The sequence below is a fragment of the Anabas testudineus genome, chromosome 19 (genome assembly GCF_900324465.2).
Source record: "Anabas testudineus chromosome 19, fAnaTes1.2, whole genome shotgun sequence".
Taxonomy (NCBI): domain Eukaryota; kingdom Metazoa; phylum Chordata; class Actinopteri; order Anabantiformes; family Anabantidae; genus Anabas; species Anabas testudineus.
The window spans coordinates 5,965,896-5,987,242 of NC_046628.1; the positions used below are offsets into that span (position 1 = coordinate 5,965,896).

At 40.2% G+C, this 21,347-nt stretch overlaps 1 protein-coding gene across 1 annotated transcript in view; it reads left to right on the forward strand.

Moving 5' to 3' along the window:
• Window positions 1-21,347, forward strand: part of cpped1 (calcineurin-like phosphoesterase domain containing 1) — a 29,767-nt gene extending 8,420 nt beyond the window's left edge. The window contains exons 3-6 of the mRNA XM_026351753.1: window positions 7,383-7,555; window positions 7,942-8,070; window positions 8,266-8,398; window positions 18,542-21,347. Coding sequence (XP_026207538.1) covers window positions 7,383-7,555; window positions 7,942-8,070; window positions 8,266-8,398; window positions 18,542-18,768 — 662 coding nt within the window. The 3' untranslated portion in view covers window positions 18,769-21,347. The remainder of the gene's footprint in view (window positions 1-7,382; window positions 7,556-7,941; window positions 8,071-8,265; window positions 8,399-18,541) is intronic.

Below are 21,347 nucleotides of genomic sequence, written 5' to 3' on the forward strand. Positions count from 1 at the left end.
CTTGCATTTAAAAGTCACAGCGAGCTCTATTTCAGCTGCACAGCAGGACAGTAGATAGCGTAAGCATGTGGTTTAACCGCAAGGCCATGGGGACCTTTAAACGCTGCAGCGTCAGCCCTTGTTACTGTCAGCCACAGCAGAGCAGGTTGTGTGTGCCATCCTCATTACTAGCCACGTCCGTCACTTGCCTGGCAACTGGACTGCTGCATTAGGCGGGAGGAGGGAAGTGATATTATAGCAGGAGCTGCTCCTTCCGTCTCTCGGCTGACATTTCCCCTTAAACTGTTTATTTACAATACAGAATGAATGGGTGGCAGCCAGAGGAAGCTGGCTGTCAACCGGCATTGTCAACACTGCTGCCTGTCGGCGACAGGAAATTGGCAACTGTATTTCTGTTCCTACGGATTTTATTCTCTATCTCTCCTCGCCGTCATCATACTCTGTTTCTTTTGGTCTCTCTCCTCTATCATCTGTCTGTTCTCTTTAGCAAACAGCTGTGGTCTCATGCCTCACACCTTATTTTGACAGCCTCCATTTGCTGACACCATACACAAACACAAACTCATTTATTCTTGCATCCAACTGATCTATTTGAAGCATCCATGATCTTTATTTGAAGGCAAACTAGTAACGTCCCCATTTAATACATTTGATTCCTTATCAAACAGTTGTTGGCAAAGCAATGATTAGTACAGCTAGCTTGTGAGGAATCCTGACCAACACAGTGGTCCACAAGGATCAACCTCTTTCCCGAGAAGAAGAAACTATTTTAGGTCCTGTTTTCTTAAGGAAAGTTGTCCCGTGTATGCTTTCACAACCGTGTGTTATCCAGACACATTACAGACAGAAAGTACCTTGATCTCAGATCCCTGTCTCCAATTCAAGCCAAGCCCCAAGAGACACTTCCTCATCTCATGGACTTCCATCAATCTCAGATTTCATTCATTGCCTCTTGCTCGCTCACTTTCACATTTTCAAAGCTGACAAATGAAGAGGATAAAGAGCAGAGAGGAAGGAGGGGGCGGTGGCAAGGGAAAGAGGTAGGGGGAAAGAGCGAGATAGCGAGCTGATTAGATTAGAGGAAAACATGCTGGACTTAATACTCTCCTAATAAGCACTACAAAGGATTCAAGCTGTGTCTCCAGGGATTCATGAGGGATGTTACGCACGAAACAGCAGGGTGTGTGTGTGTGTGTGTGTGTGGGGGGGGTGCATCTGCTTGTGTGAACGTATTTATGTTAAACTCACAAAGGTGAAGTACAGGTTACCTTGGGACTTCCCTGTCCCCTCTCTGTAACTGTGGAAACCTGTTTAATTTCCGTTGAAGGCAGATAAAATGGGGCTCTGTGGGATTCTGAAGCATAAAAGAGGAGAGTATGAGGGATCGACTGCCTAGGGAAAATTTGTTTTTGGGACATGTGGAGGCATTTTGTATTTTTCTTCTGGGTGAGTGGGGAGGTTCTGTGTGTGTTTATCTAATGGGTTCATTGAGTGGTTTGCGAGCAGTAATAGGTTTCTGAGGGGGTTTGAGACTGCCAGGGCTGTACAGGTTTAGAAAAGTCTCTCTGTGTCTCTCACACTTTCATAGAGGCCCAGGAGATATACAGTTCAAATGTCAGTGTGAAAAGATCCACTTATACTTTGTAAGAAAGTCAGTGTAAATGTCAGGTTGAATCCAGTCAGGCATCCATTTTTGACGACTCGTCCAAGTTTTGGTGGCAGCCATCTAAAAAAAGGTAGACCAGATGTCCCTTTCCAAAGCTGTGTCCTCTAGGACATTGTCAGGCCATAAGGGATATGCAAGGCCTTTCTAACATGGTGAAAAACGCTGCCATTGCAGCTGGCATTTAGAAAGAGTCATGCTCTAACTGTGCTAGTGCTCCTTGTTTGTGATTCTTTTTTTTGACGGGGCCCTGACCCAGCCACTTCCCTTCCTACTTTCTTCTACAACACACCAATAGTAAAATAACCGACACGTTTAGAAAGACATCATAAAAGCAAGGTGAGCTCCTCACCTGTGCACACAGGGCTGCATGCAAGTACATGAATTTTTAAATGAGTTGATTGTGGCCCTATGGCTCGGGTTAACTTTTATAAGGATTCGACAGAGTCAACACTGTCATCCCAAAGACAACATTGTTTCTAGACTTGGGGAAAATAGATGGGTTCACAGATGATTATAATTCCACTGGTCATTTGTCACTGTCAAGGTTGATGCCCTGGGGGCTTTCATTTCACCTCCCTTAAATCAACTGGTGAAAAGACAGAAGCTGACTCGACAAATACACTCTATACAGGGCTTACAATATTTGTTTCCCACCATAAGTAAATACAAGCATCTAGTTATATTTTGGTATCTACTGTAAACTCATGTTGGCGGCCAAAAGAAAAAGTTGTTTGATAATGAGCTTGCCTGAGCTTTCTGTAGTTTACTGAGTTTTCATGGTTTGTGTTGAATTTCAGGATTTATTCACTCTAGTGTAATGTTTCTAGTCTGTATGTGAAAGGTTTAGGATACAGTTAATATGACTTAACCTCTGCTACCACTTCCTCACAAAATCTAGACCAGTGCCACATCAGCACAACCTGTCAGTGCTGGCACATGCTTCAGTTAGTCCAAAGTAGAGGTCCCCACACGTTAAAAATACAGTTGTTTAAGTGAAGGAAATGCACACGACAGCAAGACCCCCCCCCACACAGGCCCCTATGCAGTCTCGACATGCCGTCTTTAGAGGAAATTGAGGGAAGTGCTTACAGTGTTGGACAGGCTCAACGAGAACCTGCCAGAGCCTCCTGTCAAGGCTTGAGAATCACAGTGTTGCAATCTCATTAAATGAACGAGACTATTCAGTCAGAGCTCCAGAGAGAGAGAGAGAAGTATTGTGTTGCTGTTTTATTTCCGTAAACCATGCCTTGTACATTTGTTGTTTATTCCAGAGGAGGAAAATGCATGCATAAAATAATGTTTTAATAAAGTGGTTTGTGTTTCTTCCCTTATACATGTGCACAAGGAACCCTGTTTATTTATAAAATGGGCTTATCTCAGCATTTGATTACTCTTTTCTGTGATTTGTTTTTAATTATTATTTTAATTTGCCTTTAAAGGCTTTTGCTTGAACCCGTCAAGCAGAGCAGGATATGCTCATCCCAATTGTCCGTTATTTAACTTTACACTACCTAAAATGTGTTTAGATCCCTAAGCACTTACCATTATTTTGAAGCAAAGTGTCCTAAATACAAATTGGTGTGGTATAGTATGGTGGAGGTTTCAACTGGAGTGCAGGAACTGTTTTAAAAATGTTGGAATTAACACCACCTACCTAGATATTAAAACAAGTGTCCAGTTCATTTGTGTGCCACACACACACTGTGATAACATGTATGTCACTCATACACTGGTTGATGCAAGAAAAGCTCATTAGGGAAGTTGAAGGCCTTCCACTGTGTGAGAGTACCAGTGATATTTATTAGTTTAAAAATTATTTGTACCTAGATGGTGTTGAGTCTCACTCTGATTCACAAATTTGCAAACTGCTACTGTACATATACATTCACATTTGGGCAGTGTCCCACTTAAACATTTTGTTAGCCATTGAGCAGCTGATAAGACTGTGTGCCTTGCCCACACATTGATGTTGTTTAGAGTAGTTTTTTCTTCAACTCTAAGCTCAATAAATACTTGAAACTGGCAGTATTAACGCAAAAAGAAAAACACTTGAGAATAAATGTATAGAAGTGTCTCAAATCTAATTGTGTGTAACAGCAGGGTAAGCTAAAACTTATCAGCTGCTACAATTGCCTTAGCAGTTCAAATGACAACCTCTGAGCCCTCTATTCTTCACACTAGCTTCATTATTGAGACTGGTTTTGTTTGTATATAATTGCAGCACTGGTCAGATATTGTGATTGTGAAATAATTAATCCATATTTTGTGGCCTCAGCTACTATTCATCAAGATATTCTATTCTATTCATCACGACTGTGCTTCAGACTGAAGATATTAATTTATTCATTTTCATTTTTGCTGTAAACTATTTCTTGGACCACTTACTGTATTCGCTCATAATCACAGATAAGATTTGATAAATAATGTGACTTGGTTTGTGCAACTTTATGCAGCCAAAACTTCTTTAAAAAGATGTCCCCACTTACAGTGGCAAGGAATTTCATGGTTTTCTGCTTTCATTTGTCATAAAATATGATCTGATCTTCATTTAAGTCAAGAGTATTAACAAAGTTGTTCTCAGCAGGGTGTCTATGGCAGGACAGCACAAAGGAAGCTGTTGCTTATTAAAAAGTACATTGCTGCACACCTGAAGTTTGCCAAAGAGCACATTGACACTCAGCAGTATTGCCAAAATGTTTTGTGGTCTGATTAAACTATATTGAACTATTTGGAAAGAACACACAGCACTACATTTGTGGGGAATATGAATTCAGTGTCTCAAAAAATTCTTCAGCATAATGTGAGAATGTCTGTAAGTCAGCTGCAACTCTGTAGAAGTTGGGTGATACAACAGGACAATGACCCAAAACACACAACAGAATGACTTTAGAAAAACAAAATCCACTGTTTGGTGTGGCCAAGTCATACTTTACTTTAGGAACATTATATTCATTAATACTCTTGACTTTTTGATGAAGATGAAGATAAGATTACATTTTATCACAGACTAATGCAGAAAACCATGAAATATTACGTTATGTCATAACATGGACCTCAATTCTGTTTACTGACCCAAACAACTTGCATATACATCTGTAGATCATGAATTACAGGGGTGTACAAAAATCTTCAAATCCTAAGAATTTCATAGTATCTGAGTACACAGCTTGTTAGCTTGTGCATATAACTTTCAAAACAATCTGTAAATATCTTTAATATCTGATTATTGGTCATTGGTCATGTAATGACCTAAATACAATATTTAATCTAAATAATTACCACCCTTAAAGGCAACAGAGGAGAAAAAAAGAAAATACAAATGTTCTGTCTTCCTTACTTCTTGTAATCATGGTATTACTCTTGTTATTGTTTTGAAATCTCTTCTATACTGGGACAGAAAACCTCAAACCATGTGCATGAGGTCCCACTTTAAAATCTGAATAAATGTATATAATAGATATATAAAATATATCACCCTTATAAACATTAAAAGGAAAATCATGAAACAAAACTTTGCCAAATGCCTATAATCACATGCATCGTCCCATGTTGATGTTTAAAACTTAACTGATTGTTAGTAGTAAAATCTGTTGCTCTACCCTATCCAATAAAGTATTTCCCAGTACTTTGAACAGAATGCTCTCCAGGAATGGCACTAATAAAACAGATAGGACAGAGTCAGGAAGAAAACCGTAGACTTGAACAAAGTGGACCTGCTTAAAGTTTCTTACCAGCAACTTTCATATGCTCTGCACTTGTGTTATCCATACCACGCCTTATTGTCACTTAACTTTATAACTGCTTTGTGGATTTCTTTCTAGAAATCATTCTGATTTTTATTTTGCAACTTCCTGGCAAGTGAGTCAGACCTCATTGTGTTTTAATACATCGCAGGGCATATTTAAAGCTTACATTAGCACTTTTTTTATTCTATCTTACCCAACCCATGCTTTTCTGTACAAAAAACATAACACATTACTATGCTGTGGGTTCACACAATTCATAGCACAATGCACACTGGCATCTTCTAGTAATTCAGTACTTCCCAGCAAGACATTTGTCTGAGATGTCTTTTTTTTGGATTCTCTTAGTTAGGTTAGACCAATTCCTTTTCCACAGGTAGACTGTGTAGATTTAAAATGAATACGAAAAGTATGGGGGCAGATTGTAATTTATCTTCATGGCATCAAAAGAAGCACGAGCACTGGCTAACCCACATGCAGTGATCAAGCTGTGAACTTGTGTGCCAAGCTTCATATAAATTTCAGGAAAGAACACCTTGCTAGAGAGAATTAAACCACCCTCACAGCAGAACTGCTTTAAATGATTGCCAAATAAATAGTGAGACTCACTAACATCAGCCTTAATATCTCCAGCAACATAGACACAAAGAGAATGATTATCCTGACAAATGCTGGCACCTTTTGTCATTACAGTTAATCTTAATACCAACAGCCAAGTCACGCTTTTGGTGTGGACATGGCATAACCCAGCAAATTTGCTTTGCATTAGTGATGCTGATATTTCTTTTGTGATTAATCATTTGACCTAAAAATGTCAGAAAATAATAAGGAATATCCTAGGTTCGATCTCCAAATTGTCTTACCAAGATTATTTTGTCTTAGGGCGTATTGTAAATCATTGCCTACGCATTTCATGCCTCAGTGGTAGATAATCAGTAACAGACTTGCCAGAGCTTTAATGGCAGCCTAGTGATGATCTATTTTATAGCTTTAATCAAATTGTTTTTGTTACATTTGAGGAAATTAATATACTGTGCAATTACACATACAGTTATTCTCCAAACGTGAACATAAAAGCGTTGTTAAAATTGTCACACATCATCTTTCTTTAGTATTTGAGCGCGATTGTGCATAGCATTGACAGCTGGAAGTCTGACAGGCTATTTTAATTATAGAAAAGAGACAGAACAACATTTTACCTTTCATCTGGTTAAGTGTTAAACTCTAAATTCTCTCACTGTGTCATGCACAAGATGTTCTGTCAGAAAAGGCTTTTATGTAATGAGTCCTATTTGAACATCCAAGGAAATGTTTGCTCCAAAAGTAGGCCAATAAAATAATTACTCAGATGAATAATAAAGGAAAGGAATAAAAGAGAGGAGGCACAGAAAGGGAAAAGGGAATAACTTCAGAGCTTGGCTGATAGGTTTGTTTGATATACATTGCATTATAAATTGATTTGACTCTCACCCATTTTCTGCCCTTTACACTTTCCAGAAAGCAATTGATTTGACTCAAAACACTCAACACAACAAACAACTGAACATATTGTAAAGATCTTGTAATACAAATAGACTCATATATCTGACACAGTTATTCTGCCAAGAGTTGTGGCCTTGGCACAGCTTAGCAGAAAGGTGAGTTTTACAGACTGGGAGGCTTCATCATGCCAGTAACCATGGTAATATTAAGTCGAGGTGTACAGAGCATTGATCGTTCTGTGAGCTGTCATCATTGTCATCCAAATAATCCTGATTCCCCAAGGCGACACACACCTGCACTACCCGTCACACTCTCAATCTGACTCTTATCAACATTGATATATCTCATTGATCTCATGATTAATTTTTATCATTTCAAAGTAAGGCTTTATTTACAGCAATTGGTTTCATGCCAGTGTTGTTTTGTTTGTGTATATGGAAATCGGTAAATCCTGCCTCCATTTCACATTTTTTTCCCCTTTTGCCCCGTAGACACACCATTCAGAGAAGGTCAGGAGCGAGACCTAAAGGCAGCCTTGAGTGGGACAGATCCCTCCATCCCAATGATATTTGTGAGTGGGAACCATGACCTGGGTAACACCCCTACCCCCAGTACAGTGGAGCAGTACTGCAGTTCTTGGGGGGATGATTATTTCAGCTTCTGGGTAAGTGGAGATCAAATCAAAATTGACATGAGTTAATTACCTGTCAACATTTACTTAGGTCTGCTCCCATGTAAACAAAAACATTTAATATTCTTACCTATCTGAAAAATCCTTAAGGCCATTAACCTCCCATCGGCTCACACAACCATTTTGCTCCATGCCTCAATCAGTAATAGCAGGGTTTTAAAAATTTGGTGATTATTTGTTTTTGCAGTAGTATAAATTATAGGTATCAGCTAAGACAACCAAAAAAAATAATAATGGTATGAATAAATATGTCTTGCTGGTAAAAGATACTCTGTAAAGTGTCCCCTGGTTGTATTAATGCATATTAGATGTTATGTAACTGACATCTACACCTTGTTTTCTGTCACCTGTTGTCCCAGGTGGGTGGAGTCCTCTTTCTGGTTTTGAACTCACAGTTGTTCTACGACGCCTCAGCCTGCCCTGAGCTAAAGGAGGCCCAAGACACATGGCTGGAGGAGCAGCTGTGCAGGTTCTCCTCCTCTTCAACGGTAATCCAGCATCAGTGACATGATTACATTCTAGTCTGATTGATGAAGAAATCGAGCTACATAATGTCTTCTTTTTGCTGTGTCTGGACATTGTGTTTTAGGTTATTGCTGCTGACTGCAGCCATGAAACAGAACAATTGAATCAGCCTTTGTACATCTGTAACGTTCTCATCATTCACATCTGTCTCTACTCAGGTACCCAAACCCAAACATGTACTGGTGTTCCAACATATTCCTCTGTACCTAAAAAGCCCCGATGAGGACAACGACTACTTCAATCTGCAGCGGGGAGTCAGAGAAAACCTACTGGACAGGTTCAAGAAGGCAGGTAGGAAGAAAAGAGAGAATTAATGGGTTTTGGTGTGGGTATGGCATTTTTCTGCTCACTTTGCCTTTAAATGAACCAGCTCACAGTGACTAAGCAATTATTTTGCTCAAAGGCATTTCAACATGACATATCATTAGTATTCTAATTACTTTGTCTTTTGAGTCCGGCTTTATATTTGTTTGCCTACAATTAAGAGACAATGAGATAAATCAGAGTTTTATTGTTTTCAAAGTCAAGCTGCTGCCTCTTCCAACACCCAAAAATAACAGCAGTATTTTCTGTGATGATGGATTTAGGCCACTGTGAAGTGAACATTTTTTCTAATTCTCCTTGCTAATATTCCTGTTAAACCTGTTCATTTCTAGCATATCTTACTGAAGCACTGTTAAGATCCCAGCACAGAGGATTAATACAGCATTAGCCAGAGCCACAGGAGGAGCTCCAGGCACACACAACTCACGCATAATTGAATTAATGAATGCATCCACTTCCTATAAAGAGAATTATTCCATAATCAAAATCCATTGTTATCGGCTTATAGGAGTGTGGTACAAGGATATTTGGCATGGAAACTCCCACAAGGACAGTAAGTCTTAAAGAAAGCACTAACAAAACACAAACAAACTTTTACACACCACATTGGCAGCTGATTGATAAGACCTGTGCCATACTTCTCAATCATGTATCAAGGTGACTGGCTAGGACTGCATTAATTTCATTACCCTGCTATAATTCCAGCAGGTATTTAACCATGTTTGCCCATTTTGGTCTGATGACCTTTCTCTCATTATTGATGGCTTCACTGGTTAAAGATTTAAAAGGCAATTTGTTCAGGGCTGTTACATGTGGGAACAGACGGTATTAACCTACTGTATGTGCAGAATAATCCACACACAAGTGGCCCTTCTCACCCTCACTCATTGTTCACACATTCTTCCAGCAATTATAAATTCACACTGCATACAGGACATGTACTATATGAGCTACATACATAAATGTAAATGGTTATAAATAATAGATGAAAGACATTTTGCTGCTCATGAAGCTGCGTAGGCTACATGACTTTTTCACGTTTACACATGTAAGTGCATTATAAGGAACATCCCGCAACCACAAAAAGGATGAGATTTCTGTTATGTATCCACCATCAGTCAGATTTAACTCAGTATATACATATACAGTGTATGACTGGAGGATAATAATAATAGTAATAATACATTTCTTGGGTTCAGGTGCAGGTATTGGTGAAATAACCTGCTTTGTTTTATTTTTTGTGAACTGCTGACAATATTTCTTTTCTACATTTAAAACAGATAATTACAAAAAAGCTAAGAGATTTAGCAAAGTTATGTCATTGTTAGTGTTTTTTTAATATTAAGCTAAATGTATAAAATCTAAACCACAAACTGACACACTCTCTTTCATACCCCTTCTGCTCTCTACATCATCTCCCTCTAGAAGCATCTTGGTGACTGATGCGGCAGCATCTGTATTCTGAATCCACTGGGGTCTGTCCTGGAGGCATTTTTATAAAAGAGAATGACTGTGATCATTACTGTACTCAGTGTGGGTTTATGATAGAGCTGGGACTGTACATTCTTATCACATACACTGTAACCATGAAGGGCAAGAAGTGACACAGTGACTAGAAAGACACTGTTGTACTGTATAACTGATGAATGAGCCAGAGTAAAGCGTATAGTTCCAGAAAGTTTAGTCAAAGATTTAATTTTACGAAATCATATATATAAAAAAAATGTTCGTGCATAAAGTGCGCACATCACCAAATAGCAGATACATTATTATACATTTCAAGTTTACGATATCTGCATCAACTTGCATCAACATGGAGTTCCTGCAGGGCAAGCAAGCGCCTAGCAAAAAATATCCCAATGGATTTAGAGGCAGAGGCAATCAAAACGAGGATATGTTATTTACAGCATACTGAAGACAGAGAAGTGCGTTGTTTGTCTTCCTATCTGTGCAGCGAAGGGCTGTGTCTCCTCTCATCCTTGGTAAATTGCATCTCTTCTGGCCATACAGTGGCTGTGGTAATTTCTTTCCCCCTCTTTGCATTCTGTAATTCACCCCCCTGCACCTCCTGGTCTGTCCTCACAGCTGCACCCTCTGATGTGGAACCTCCAGATGTGCACTTACAGTGGTTACAGTAAAAGGCATCATGATTAACTTTGCACATTCTTTATCCAGTTTGGGTTCAGGTATGGTAAGGCACAGGTGAAGCAGCCATATGATGTTTCTGGTGAGTTTTATTAAAGTAACTATCTGACAAGTATATGTCCTATTTACATCTAAGCAGCTAGTGCTCATGTAATTATGTAATAAGAAATATGTAAGATACATTTAGCTACACCAGCAGCTGAAGGATTACGTGTTTTGTAGTGTAAAACATATTTAGCTCCAGAATCCCTTATACAAACACTGCAGAGTGCTTTATGGTACTCAAACATTGTTTCTTTGTACCACTAACACTTGAACATTTAAAAACTCTTTGAGGGGTATTCTTCTTTGCTGGCTGGCAAGAACACACAGCTAAAATTGGATGACTTGCCTCATTCTTTAGCAATTCTAATTCTACAGAATGAGGCTTTGAAACGGGATCGCTGGATGTAACACAAATTTTACTTTGGCATAAAATCAATCCTCATAAGTGAGCGCTCGCTGCTATGTGTAACTGAGTTTTCCGTCCACTTCAGAGGTGTCTTTTTGTCAGCTGACTTGCAGCAGCTGGGGATTTGGCTCAGCATTTGCGACGTTATTGCTGACGCTGGTTATCTGCAGACCCCTACCACTTCACTGACATATGATGGAAATAGAGAATATAACCTCCTGCAGACAAGAAAATACATTTAATTGATTTTTCCTCCCGGAGATATGTTTCATTCCACCTTTCGACCTTCTTCCCATACGACATGTGTGTCAGGAGGTGTGAGTAATTGTATGTGTACAACTTTTTTTTAGCAATTTTTCACGCGTCTGCATTTTGCATATAAATTGTTATGCAGTGGTGCATTTCCTACAGTAACTATCTATATGTTATCTCAGCAACACAGCTGCACATGGGAAAGGTGCGACACCAATTAGTCTTCTTCTGGCTCATCAGAGCAAGCAGTTCCACTCTGGGAACTGTTGACTGCAATCCAGCTCATATTAATGCCAAACTGTCTCTGTGTGACGACCCCCACTTGGCAGAGTGAAGTATCGCACCATTCATTTTTTTAATTGCAAGAGAAATGATTAGGGTTTGTGATTTGATTGATATTAAATCTTGCCTTTTTATTCATCACTTGTTTCGTGTGTTAATATCCTCCGAGTTGCACCTCGTAGCAAATGACGTTTCCAATGCATAAATAAGCCTGACACCCAGAGAACAACCCTCCTATTGAGGTATTTACTAGTTGGCAGAACATATTTTGGCCAGTATAGTAGAGTGCATTTGTTGGTAACAGTCACACAAAACATGGTGGAACAAGATCTTTACTCTTGTTGAGGTTACTTCTGTACTGCCTCATCACTGTCATATTGTTAATCATAACAAATAATGTTCTCTTGGGCTTTATTGCTCCTACCTATGCCAGTTTAGCAGTGCTTGAATGCGATTGTGACAGCATTTAGCTACTGCGAGCAAAGGAAGAAAGATGTCAAAATTGCAGGGCACTTGCTCGTTGAGAATGTTGAATTTAGAGCAGGTTTTACACACATCCAGTGTCTCTTCAGAAGAGAGGATTGAATTCCTGTGGCTGAGGGCCGCTGTCTCCTCACAGAGAGGCGAGTGGAGTAACAGAAATCCCTACAGTGCTCTCAGCCTTTCCTCTCCTCATAGATGGAGTACTGTAATTAGATTTCTTTGCTCCACCTCCTCCTCCAAGGTTTATATCCTACATTCAGGATGCGTTCGGTACGCATGCAAACAAGGATGAATGAACATACACGCAGATACACTGACAGATACGCGCTACCCTGCTGCCTTTGTTCACCTCCAAAATGTTTTTTTCATTCTGTATACAGAGAGAAAAAACAAAAACAAGAGTGCAACTGAGAAATTCATTGGAATTCCCAACATTGCTGGCAGCTGTAGAGTTTTACATACAGTTACTAATTAGAGGCAAAGATAAGCTGTATGCCGCTCTGCACCGTCTCTCTCTCTGTCTTTCCCTCTGTGTCTCTCACTCTCTCTCTCTCTCTATTTTGCCGCTGGTTGTCTTTATCAGCAAGGGTCCCACTCTGTTCAAAAGCGAAGACGCATTTATCACCCAATGGGGATTTGATAAGAGGCCACGCTTAAGCCTTTAACCCCATTGTTTTAATTATGAGGCTGAAGAATGCTTTTTGTGTGTGGAGCTTTCTTATTCTGTCTTTGTCTCACTCCCTTTCTCCCTCGTTCTGCTGCAACCAAGGTGAGGCGTGAAAAGCCATTTGGATCATAAGACAGAGGCTTTGTTAGTGAGAAGGTGTTGTTTCAGGTACCAGTGAGATGATGTAACACAGTTGAGGAGGAAGGCCTAAAGTACTTGTCTGTACCAGTGAGGTACACTTAAATGTCTTTGATTTGCTTTACGCTGGATGATGTGACTTGTGTTTGCATCCCTGCTGCGTCAAAGCAGTGGCCTCACTGAATGAATAACAGTTTTTATGTACTGATCCTTCATCAAATGCTTGAAACAATCTAAGTCAATAACGTGGATGATTACAGTTACTTATTTAGCCATTGAAAGAGAGCTTGCTGTTTCTTTTTGTTACCAAAGCTTTTACTAAACTCAATATATATGTGTATGTGACAATCACGGTAATGTTGCAAATGTTTAACGCTGTGAATCATTGTGCCCCAGCTACTTCTTTTCTGTGAGTTTTGCTAACTTTATGACAACCCTTCGAAGGCCTGGCTTACTTGTGGAAATATAGGGATCGTGGCTTGGTGAATTCAGGGTGATTAGGTACCACATTGCGTGTGTGTGTGTGTAATTAGAGAACACAGGAAGGGGATGCTGCACAATGACTGATGGCTGAGAGTGATTTATGGGAAGCTGGGATTGCAAAATACCTTACCACGCTACATCATTTTGTATCCCTCTGTTATGCAAATTATTAACAGCCACCATTTCATGATGAATTATTTCCCAGACCTGCACTTTAATGACAATACAAGCATACACGTTGCACACTCACTGCTACGCAACCCACCGACGGCTCACAGATGTGCAAATGACAGCTCTGTTCAGAACTACATAAGGAGTTTGAGGCAAAGACAATGAAGGAGACAGAGAGGAAAGGTCTGTGAGCTTCTCCTAAAGGTAATCACAGATAGGAGGTTTAGAGTTAAGATAAGAACTTGGCTCGCAATTAGCAAATCCAATCTTGTAGCCTGCAAATCAGTGACCATGAGATGAAAGGGAGATGATAGAGAGTGGGAAGGCAATGAAGGGGAGGGCAGATTGAAGGAAGGGGGCAAAAACATCAAACACGATTAGATTCGGACGCGCATGTCTTCTGCTTCCTTTGTTCCTTTATTTTGCAGCTTACATCTGGGACCACTATTAGCATTTAAATAGTAAATGTTGTACTGAATAGACCCACCAATTAAGAAGACAGCAGTGCGAGCACATATTGGGAGAAACTCCCCTCTCCATTCTGTGCATTTTTGTGCAACCCCTGACCAGAATTCAATTTGACGTTAGGTAATTTCCTTCCGTTTGCATTCAATATGTTTTCATCACTCCGACTGCTTACTCTGGGTAGTATGCTAACACCTCCCTCACGCTCTCCTTCCCACCCTTCCCACTTCTGTCTGTTAGAGCAAAGGCCAGTCCCCCAGATGGGAGTCTTTATCACAAAGAAATGCACAAAAGAGCCAGCGCTGTTTCAAGGGTGACAGGTAAATGGGATTTCCGTAGGGACTGAGAGAAGACATGAAATTATCAGCGCAGAGAGTGCATGTTTTCACGAGGGCACCCACTCAGCAACAAAAGGGAAGGGGACAAATGCAACAAAGCAAGAAGAAGAGACAAAAATGGGATGGAAATTGGACTTACCATTCCTCTACTGAATGTGATACTCCAATTTAACATCCTGAACACATACTGTTCCTCCTGTACCTTTAGCTCAGTGAGTGAAGACACTTGCACTTGCATGGTTATATGTTCCATTCTCTTTGTGGCTGAATAGGCTTTGTACAGTCTTGTGAGTGGAAAGAGAAGCATTTTATTTGTTATCTACCTTCATGGCTAGAGCCATGGTCCTAACGTTACCACAGTTAACGGTTGATGTCCCACTGGGCCACCCACGCTGATTGTACTGTGAGGCATTTTGAATGTACAGAAAGTGATATGTGCTACTTTGATTGGAGTGAAACAAAGGGAGATGAGTCATGTATCATACTTCATCATTGTCAAATCAAAGCAATTTTCCCAGAAGGGTGCCAGCTATCGTTATCCCGAAGGTACAGTGCATGTAAGTCCGCAAGCTCTAAAGTCTGCCTTCCACCAGAGAACCTCAGCAGGTGTTTGCACTTGACACGTTCTTTCTCGCTAAAGGTGGGCACATCGTGAAATCAGCTGCTGCAGTTTTTCATGAGAATGAGTACGTGCCGAATCCTTTAAAGGCATGACAAAAAGTGAATTAGTCTTTCTCGTTGACAGCAGCTACCAAATCTAAATGAAGCTAATTTCTAGCCTGACACTTTGAGTGGAGCTCAATTTTGCTGTCATGTGGTACATATCAAACTCTGCAAAAAGTTTCAAGATTAGTCTGTAGCTACATTTTACTAAAAGAATAGTTTCTCCTTTTATTGACTTTGAAACAACTTTGGGGTATTTGGGGGGTGTTCAAATAGCTTTATTTTGTGTATTATTCAGTCCTATGAGGACAATCTCTGCCTCTTCCCTTCATTTTGAAAAAACGCCTTCCTTCATTTACTGGCAGACTATTTCAGAGGTCAGCTTCATGTTCTGACTGCATTGCATAAGGGGCAGCTTTCCCAACGCCTTTCTTTTTTTCTTTTTTTTTTTTCTTATACAATTGTTTATCTTTTATTCATACAGACAATCTTTTGAAGATTGAAAGTGCTTTTCTTTCTCAGACAGGTCATCTTTTCTCTTGAATGTTTTAGTAGACAAGCACCCAAGTGGAGTGGTTTGACTTCTAAATCCTGCGTAATGATGCTGTACTGAAGGGGACATGCTCAATTGAATTCAGGTCAGGGTGTTATCACTGGGCTTTTGCTAAATTGTTTCTTTGAAATCGGTTTTGCTCCATAAGAGCCAGTGGGACAAGCCAGTGGAGCAAGACACTGCATTTCCTCAACATACGACGTGCATACTGGTCCACTTCAATTCTTAGCTATACTTAAGACCTTGAAAGAAAGAGCGTAGCATGTCATGATGATCTAACAGAGATCCCGTTCTGACTGATACACATTAGAGAGGTTACCCAAGTGGAACTCTTCCAGGATCCCTGTGCTTTAGAGGGGAAAACTGAATGTTAAATCTCCCATTGAACATACAAATGACTAGATATCGACACTTACACTTAATTTTATATGTTTTAAGTTAATTCCTTATATTTAGAAATTTCATATGTAACTTTAAAAATGTTTTCCCCACTAGAAATATGCTCTAAAATGTATCTACATGTAGAGACATGCCTTAAAGCATTCTAACCAATCCTAATCCTAACTTAACTTGACCCCAGTTTTACTCCAATCACTCACATCAGCCCACTGCGGAAATGCACGTCATAGTCTAGAGAGTCCCCCTGTATCGCCTTCTGTTTCTCCTTATATCTCCTTAGCAGAATGCCACCATCTTTGTCTAAAAAGGGCCATGGATGCATCAGAAATATGCCACATCCATATGGGAGAAAGCTCACTGTCTCCGTGTGGTGTCGTCTTACGGCATGTGTGTGGGACGTGGAACATCAGAGACGTGGCGACAAGACTCAGACACATGTATACATATGCACACTTGCACACGTACACACTCCCACACGCTTTATTTGGCAGCATGATTAATCACGGCATCTTTGGGAGTTTTAGAGAAGGTTCAGAAAAACCATTTCAGCTTCAAAAAGATTTTTCAATTCTTCTGAACTTGTCATTATTATTACAAGACTCATCATCTGTCTATCACTTCATTACTACTTCTGTCTCCCTCCCACCACCTCATCTCTGTGAGGTGACGAAGAAGTTGCAGGTCTCTTGCGGATACTGTAACAAATCCAACATTTCCACAATCACTGTTACTGAGTCATCAGGTGATCGCATCGAACGTTTTCGCTGGTTCACGCTTCTGTTACTGCTTTACTTTGTTTTCATTCACAGAGTCTGAATAATTGTGGATGAGCTGTACAGTTCCTCTTAGGACACAGAAAAAAACACTTGAGTGTCTGTCAGTGTAGGAGAACTCGACCACACACATACCTGTACACACAGTCTTACAGAATAATGAGTACGTGCTTTGGCCTGGAGACGTAGAGGACATCCGTGGCCTTTCAGCCCTCATCTAGTAACAACATCAAGGACGTGCATTTACATAAAGTCACATGTACACACATTTGTGAGTAGACAGTTGAGCCTGGCCACTTATTCAGTTACCTAGAGCAGTGGCAAGGTTATATGAAAGGCCACACATGCATATAAACAGATTCATGAGATGTGTGGTCCTTTATGATATTGCTGCAGGCCCACCCACAAGCCACAGAAGGGTGGGTTTCTCACACCTCTGCCCTAGGTAACTGAATTTAGCCCAGGCACTCACATACAGGACCAAATCAGAAACGTCCATCTATGGCAGATTAATAATTTAATAGTCCAACATGTGCAACTACTGTGCTCACGTAGCTCAGAATATTAATATAAATTTAGGTCACATCTGTATTCTGGTGCCGTGTGATTATGCAGAGTGGTGGACTTGATGATTCAGGGCGATTTCACAGTGCTGACATCGAAGTAGTATCAGTAATGGCTGCATAGGAGTTGTTCAGAAGGGTCTCCTTTGTCTTTGATTTCTGAGACAGACTGATGTCTTTCTCATGCGCAGACTGCAATTTATCCTCTTTTGTTGCCTTTTTATGGGGGGTGGGCATCTCTCTCTAGATGAAGCAGCAAGCAGCCACTCTCCCCTCCACGGGAACACTTGCAATTAGAAATTAGAGCAGCTCCTTTTCTCTGCCAAACACCTGCTGTACCTTTACATGCATGCATATTTGAACATCAACAACAACACATACTCTAAGTAGACATTAGAATACAAACATGCACTCTTACCTTGCCTAAATCATGTTCTACTGTAATTTTACGAGCATCTACCTTGTTCCTAACATACCTCTAATTCAAATCTGTTTTTCCAACCATATCCTAGCCTTATGCTCGCCCCCTTGTTCAAGTGGAAACTGTCCAAAAACTGTCAGCTACTTCCCAGAGTGAAATAGTTTCTGTCCAAGATAAGGATATAAAATCACACGCACAGACATTCAGGGAGAGGCTTCTTTGGCAAGCCATTTTAGGTGTGCAGTCATTTCAACTGTAGTGACACAGCATCAGTGCCGCAGGATCAAATGATATCTTCACTATTGTATCAACAGTGTCATTTGTAATTAAAAATAAATGGAAAATTGCAGGGCCTCTAATGAAAGTTCACTTGGTTTTCAAATAATTCTATTGGGGTTTCTTCTCCATCCGTCTTCTTTCTGGTTGCTATTGTTTATATCCTCCCTACGTTTCATGTTCTACACATTAAAACATTTTAATACCAACATTTACTTTGAACAGTAGAATTTGGTTTAAAAACAGAAGTACTTTATTTAAAACCTCTTACTGATCACAGACCCTGTCAGCAGTGTGCAGACATACAGTATTTTGGTCATTTTGTCCTCTGAGGTGTTAATAACTGCACATGTTGCACCGTTGTTTGGCGTAGATAGAGAACACAGCATCAGACGTGGTGTGAATTACTGTACATCGTACCTCAAACAGCATGTTGCCTATGTATGGTAATATTCTAGTTGAGATCAGTGATGTAAGAAGAGACGGTCTACTAAATGACTAATACAAGCTTCTCACATTTCATACTAGGCTTCACGTAGTTTTGTCATTGCCATACCAAATCTTCTGTGCTTCCCTCTCCGGCACAGGAGTGAAGGCGGTCTTCTCCGGCCATTACCACAGAAACGCCGGTGGCTGCCACGACGGCCTGGACATGGTTGTGAGCTCGGCCATCGGCTGCCAGCTTGGCGAGGACACCCACGGCGTCAGGGTGGTGGTGGTGACTGCTGACAGTGTCATCCACCGCTACCACAGCCTGGAGCAGCTGAGAACACGAGGCATGGACGAGGACCTCAGAAAGCTCCTGCAGGCCTGACGGATGTCAATAACAACAAAGATAAATTGATTTTCAGGCATGTGCTGTATGTTTGACCTGCAATAAGAGAAAAGAGTGAACTAAAATCCATAAAAACCATACCACATGCCAACCAAACATTACAAAGTGCGCAGACTCTTATGATTAAATTAAATTGGCTTTTTCTGTCTCCACTGAGTGCTTTCCTAAGATTATCTCTTGGCAAAATGGATGTTATTATCTTTGCTCCCGCTGCCCTAAAAGGCACACAAAGATCATCGACTGTGTTCTAAAACCGGTGTTTCTTTTGTGCAGACGCGCTGCCTTGACGCACAGTCCTCTTGCGTCTTAAGCGGCATTACATCCTCTGACACCCACTCCGTCTGTCTGTGCTGTGTAAAATGTTCAAGACAATACTCTGTGACGTAATCAGATTTTATCGGTGTGACTTTAAATGTATCCAAAGTTTTCCATCAATAAAGGAGGATTCCACTCTAAAACACTAACATTTCAGTCACAACAACGAACATGAAAAGACGTATTTCAGCTCTTTAGCCACTAATGTAACTAAAAGTGTGAGAGTGTTAAAAGTGGTATTTTATATTAATGATCCTAAAATAGCCAGCTGTAGCTCTTTCTACCATTTGCCGTAGCCTAATGCGTGTTTGACCATCCTATGCAAGCTGATCACGTGATCGTATTGTGTGTTTTGTTTTCTAGTTTTTTATGTTTATCGTGGTACGTTTGTTTGACTCACCTGGAGGATATGGATCTAACTGCTGACCTCTGATCACACCCCTTTCAGGACCAACTGTTTTAATCTTTTTGCTCTCGAGCCAATATACTGTTCATGTCATCTTTGATTATATGTTGACAGATTATTTTCTATTTTATTTCAATCACAACGAAACAGTCTCTGATTTCCGAGTTAGATAATAAAATATTTAGCCCTTCAGTCATCGACACCTCTTAGCGGTAACATCTGTGACAAATAACTTAATATTTTCCAGCCACTCTTACAGAGTTAAAGTCGCTCTATGAATCAGCAGATATAGGAAACCACACAGCTCTGACACTGTTTTGATAGTGAAAGCAAACAGAGTGGCTGAGATCATATTAGAAAGGGTGTCTTCTTGTGTGCTATATTTAAAGCCAGCATGGGAATGGTGGATCCCACCACTAACAAGGATTACTGTTCTATTAAGATTAAGAATGGAAATACTTTGAGTATAATTGCAGAAAAATGGAACCATAAATATATTCACAATTGATTTTAATTTCAATATCCAATATCAAGGATGTAAGTTTAATGTTGTTTGTTTAGTTTTTGTCTTGTTTGGGAATTGTAGCAGAGCTCAATAGTGCCTGACTGATCACTAAGCTTATGTTGTTCCCGAGCAGAAAGTCCCTGACGTCACATATGAGAGCAAATCAGATTACTTTATTACCAAGAAATGACTCTGTAGCTGTAGGAGTGTTGCTGTATCCATTTGGTTTTTATTGGCAGCTTGTTTATGAAAGCGTAGATCAAACTGTCTTCTGATATTTTTCAATCAAAACTTAAGGTTGCCACTCGACAGTTAATGCGGAGTTGCACCTTGAAGGTGTTATTTAAATGCTTCATATTTAAATAACGCCTTTATCACTTTCATCTGCACGTTTACCTCTGCTTGCAGTGACCTCAGCACACACAGAATAGCTCAGTAAAAGCAAATGTAGAAAGGTATTGCTGAATGCCAAAACTTCAGGGCTGGTGCCAGGCTGCTATCTGTGACAGATCACGGTGGGAGCAGCACAGTGTTTGATTGACTGTTTAGTCAGAGCTAAAACAGCCTAACAGTGTTACAGCCTAGTAGCTGCAGGCTTATTCGGGAGCTCACAGTCCTGAAATAGTCTTTGAAATGGACATTTCTGCAACAAAATGACTTTCTTTGTGAGCCCTAAATGATTCTACTCGATTTCACTTTCCACACACACACACACACACACACACACACACACACACACACACACACACACACTGACTGACTGGGAATGTAAGAGAGTTGTCATGGCAACCCTTTAGCAACACATCTGTGTGTCTGTGTGCATCTCGGAGAGAGAGACAGAGACGCAACTTTTTCAAGAGAAAATGTATGTACTCCCCGTGTGTGTCTGGTCGTGGTCTGATGGTTCCTGTACTGTAGGTGATTTTCCATCACTGACCTCATTTCACACTGACACATTCTTTTTTTTTTTTTTTTTTTTCTTTCCCCAAAAAGTCAGCAGGTGATGGAGGGAGGAGAGGGCGTCTGAGAGGAATGGATAATGAGTGTGATGTGTGAAAGACAACTCAGTCCATCTCCTTCATTTCCTGTCTGAGAAAGAACCTTATGTCCTTATCTATTTTTATATCCTCATGGTAGCTGAGCTCAATCAAATTGTTCTTTATCATTTTCTGTGTGTGTGTGTGTGTGTGAACTTAGAGCATGTGGCTTCATGGGAACATCGCACACTTGTTGGATTCCTGAGAATATCAAATTCTAATGAATGACTGTACTGAAAACTGGGACTGTGACATGATTGGTTGTATTTTTATAATAAATGTTGGTTTTATCTAA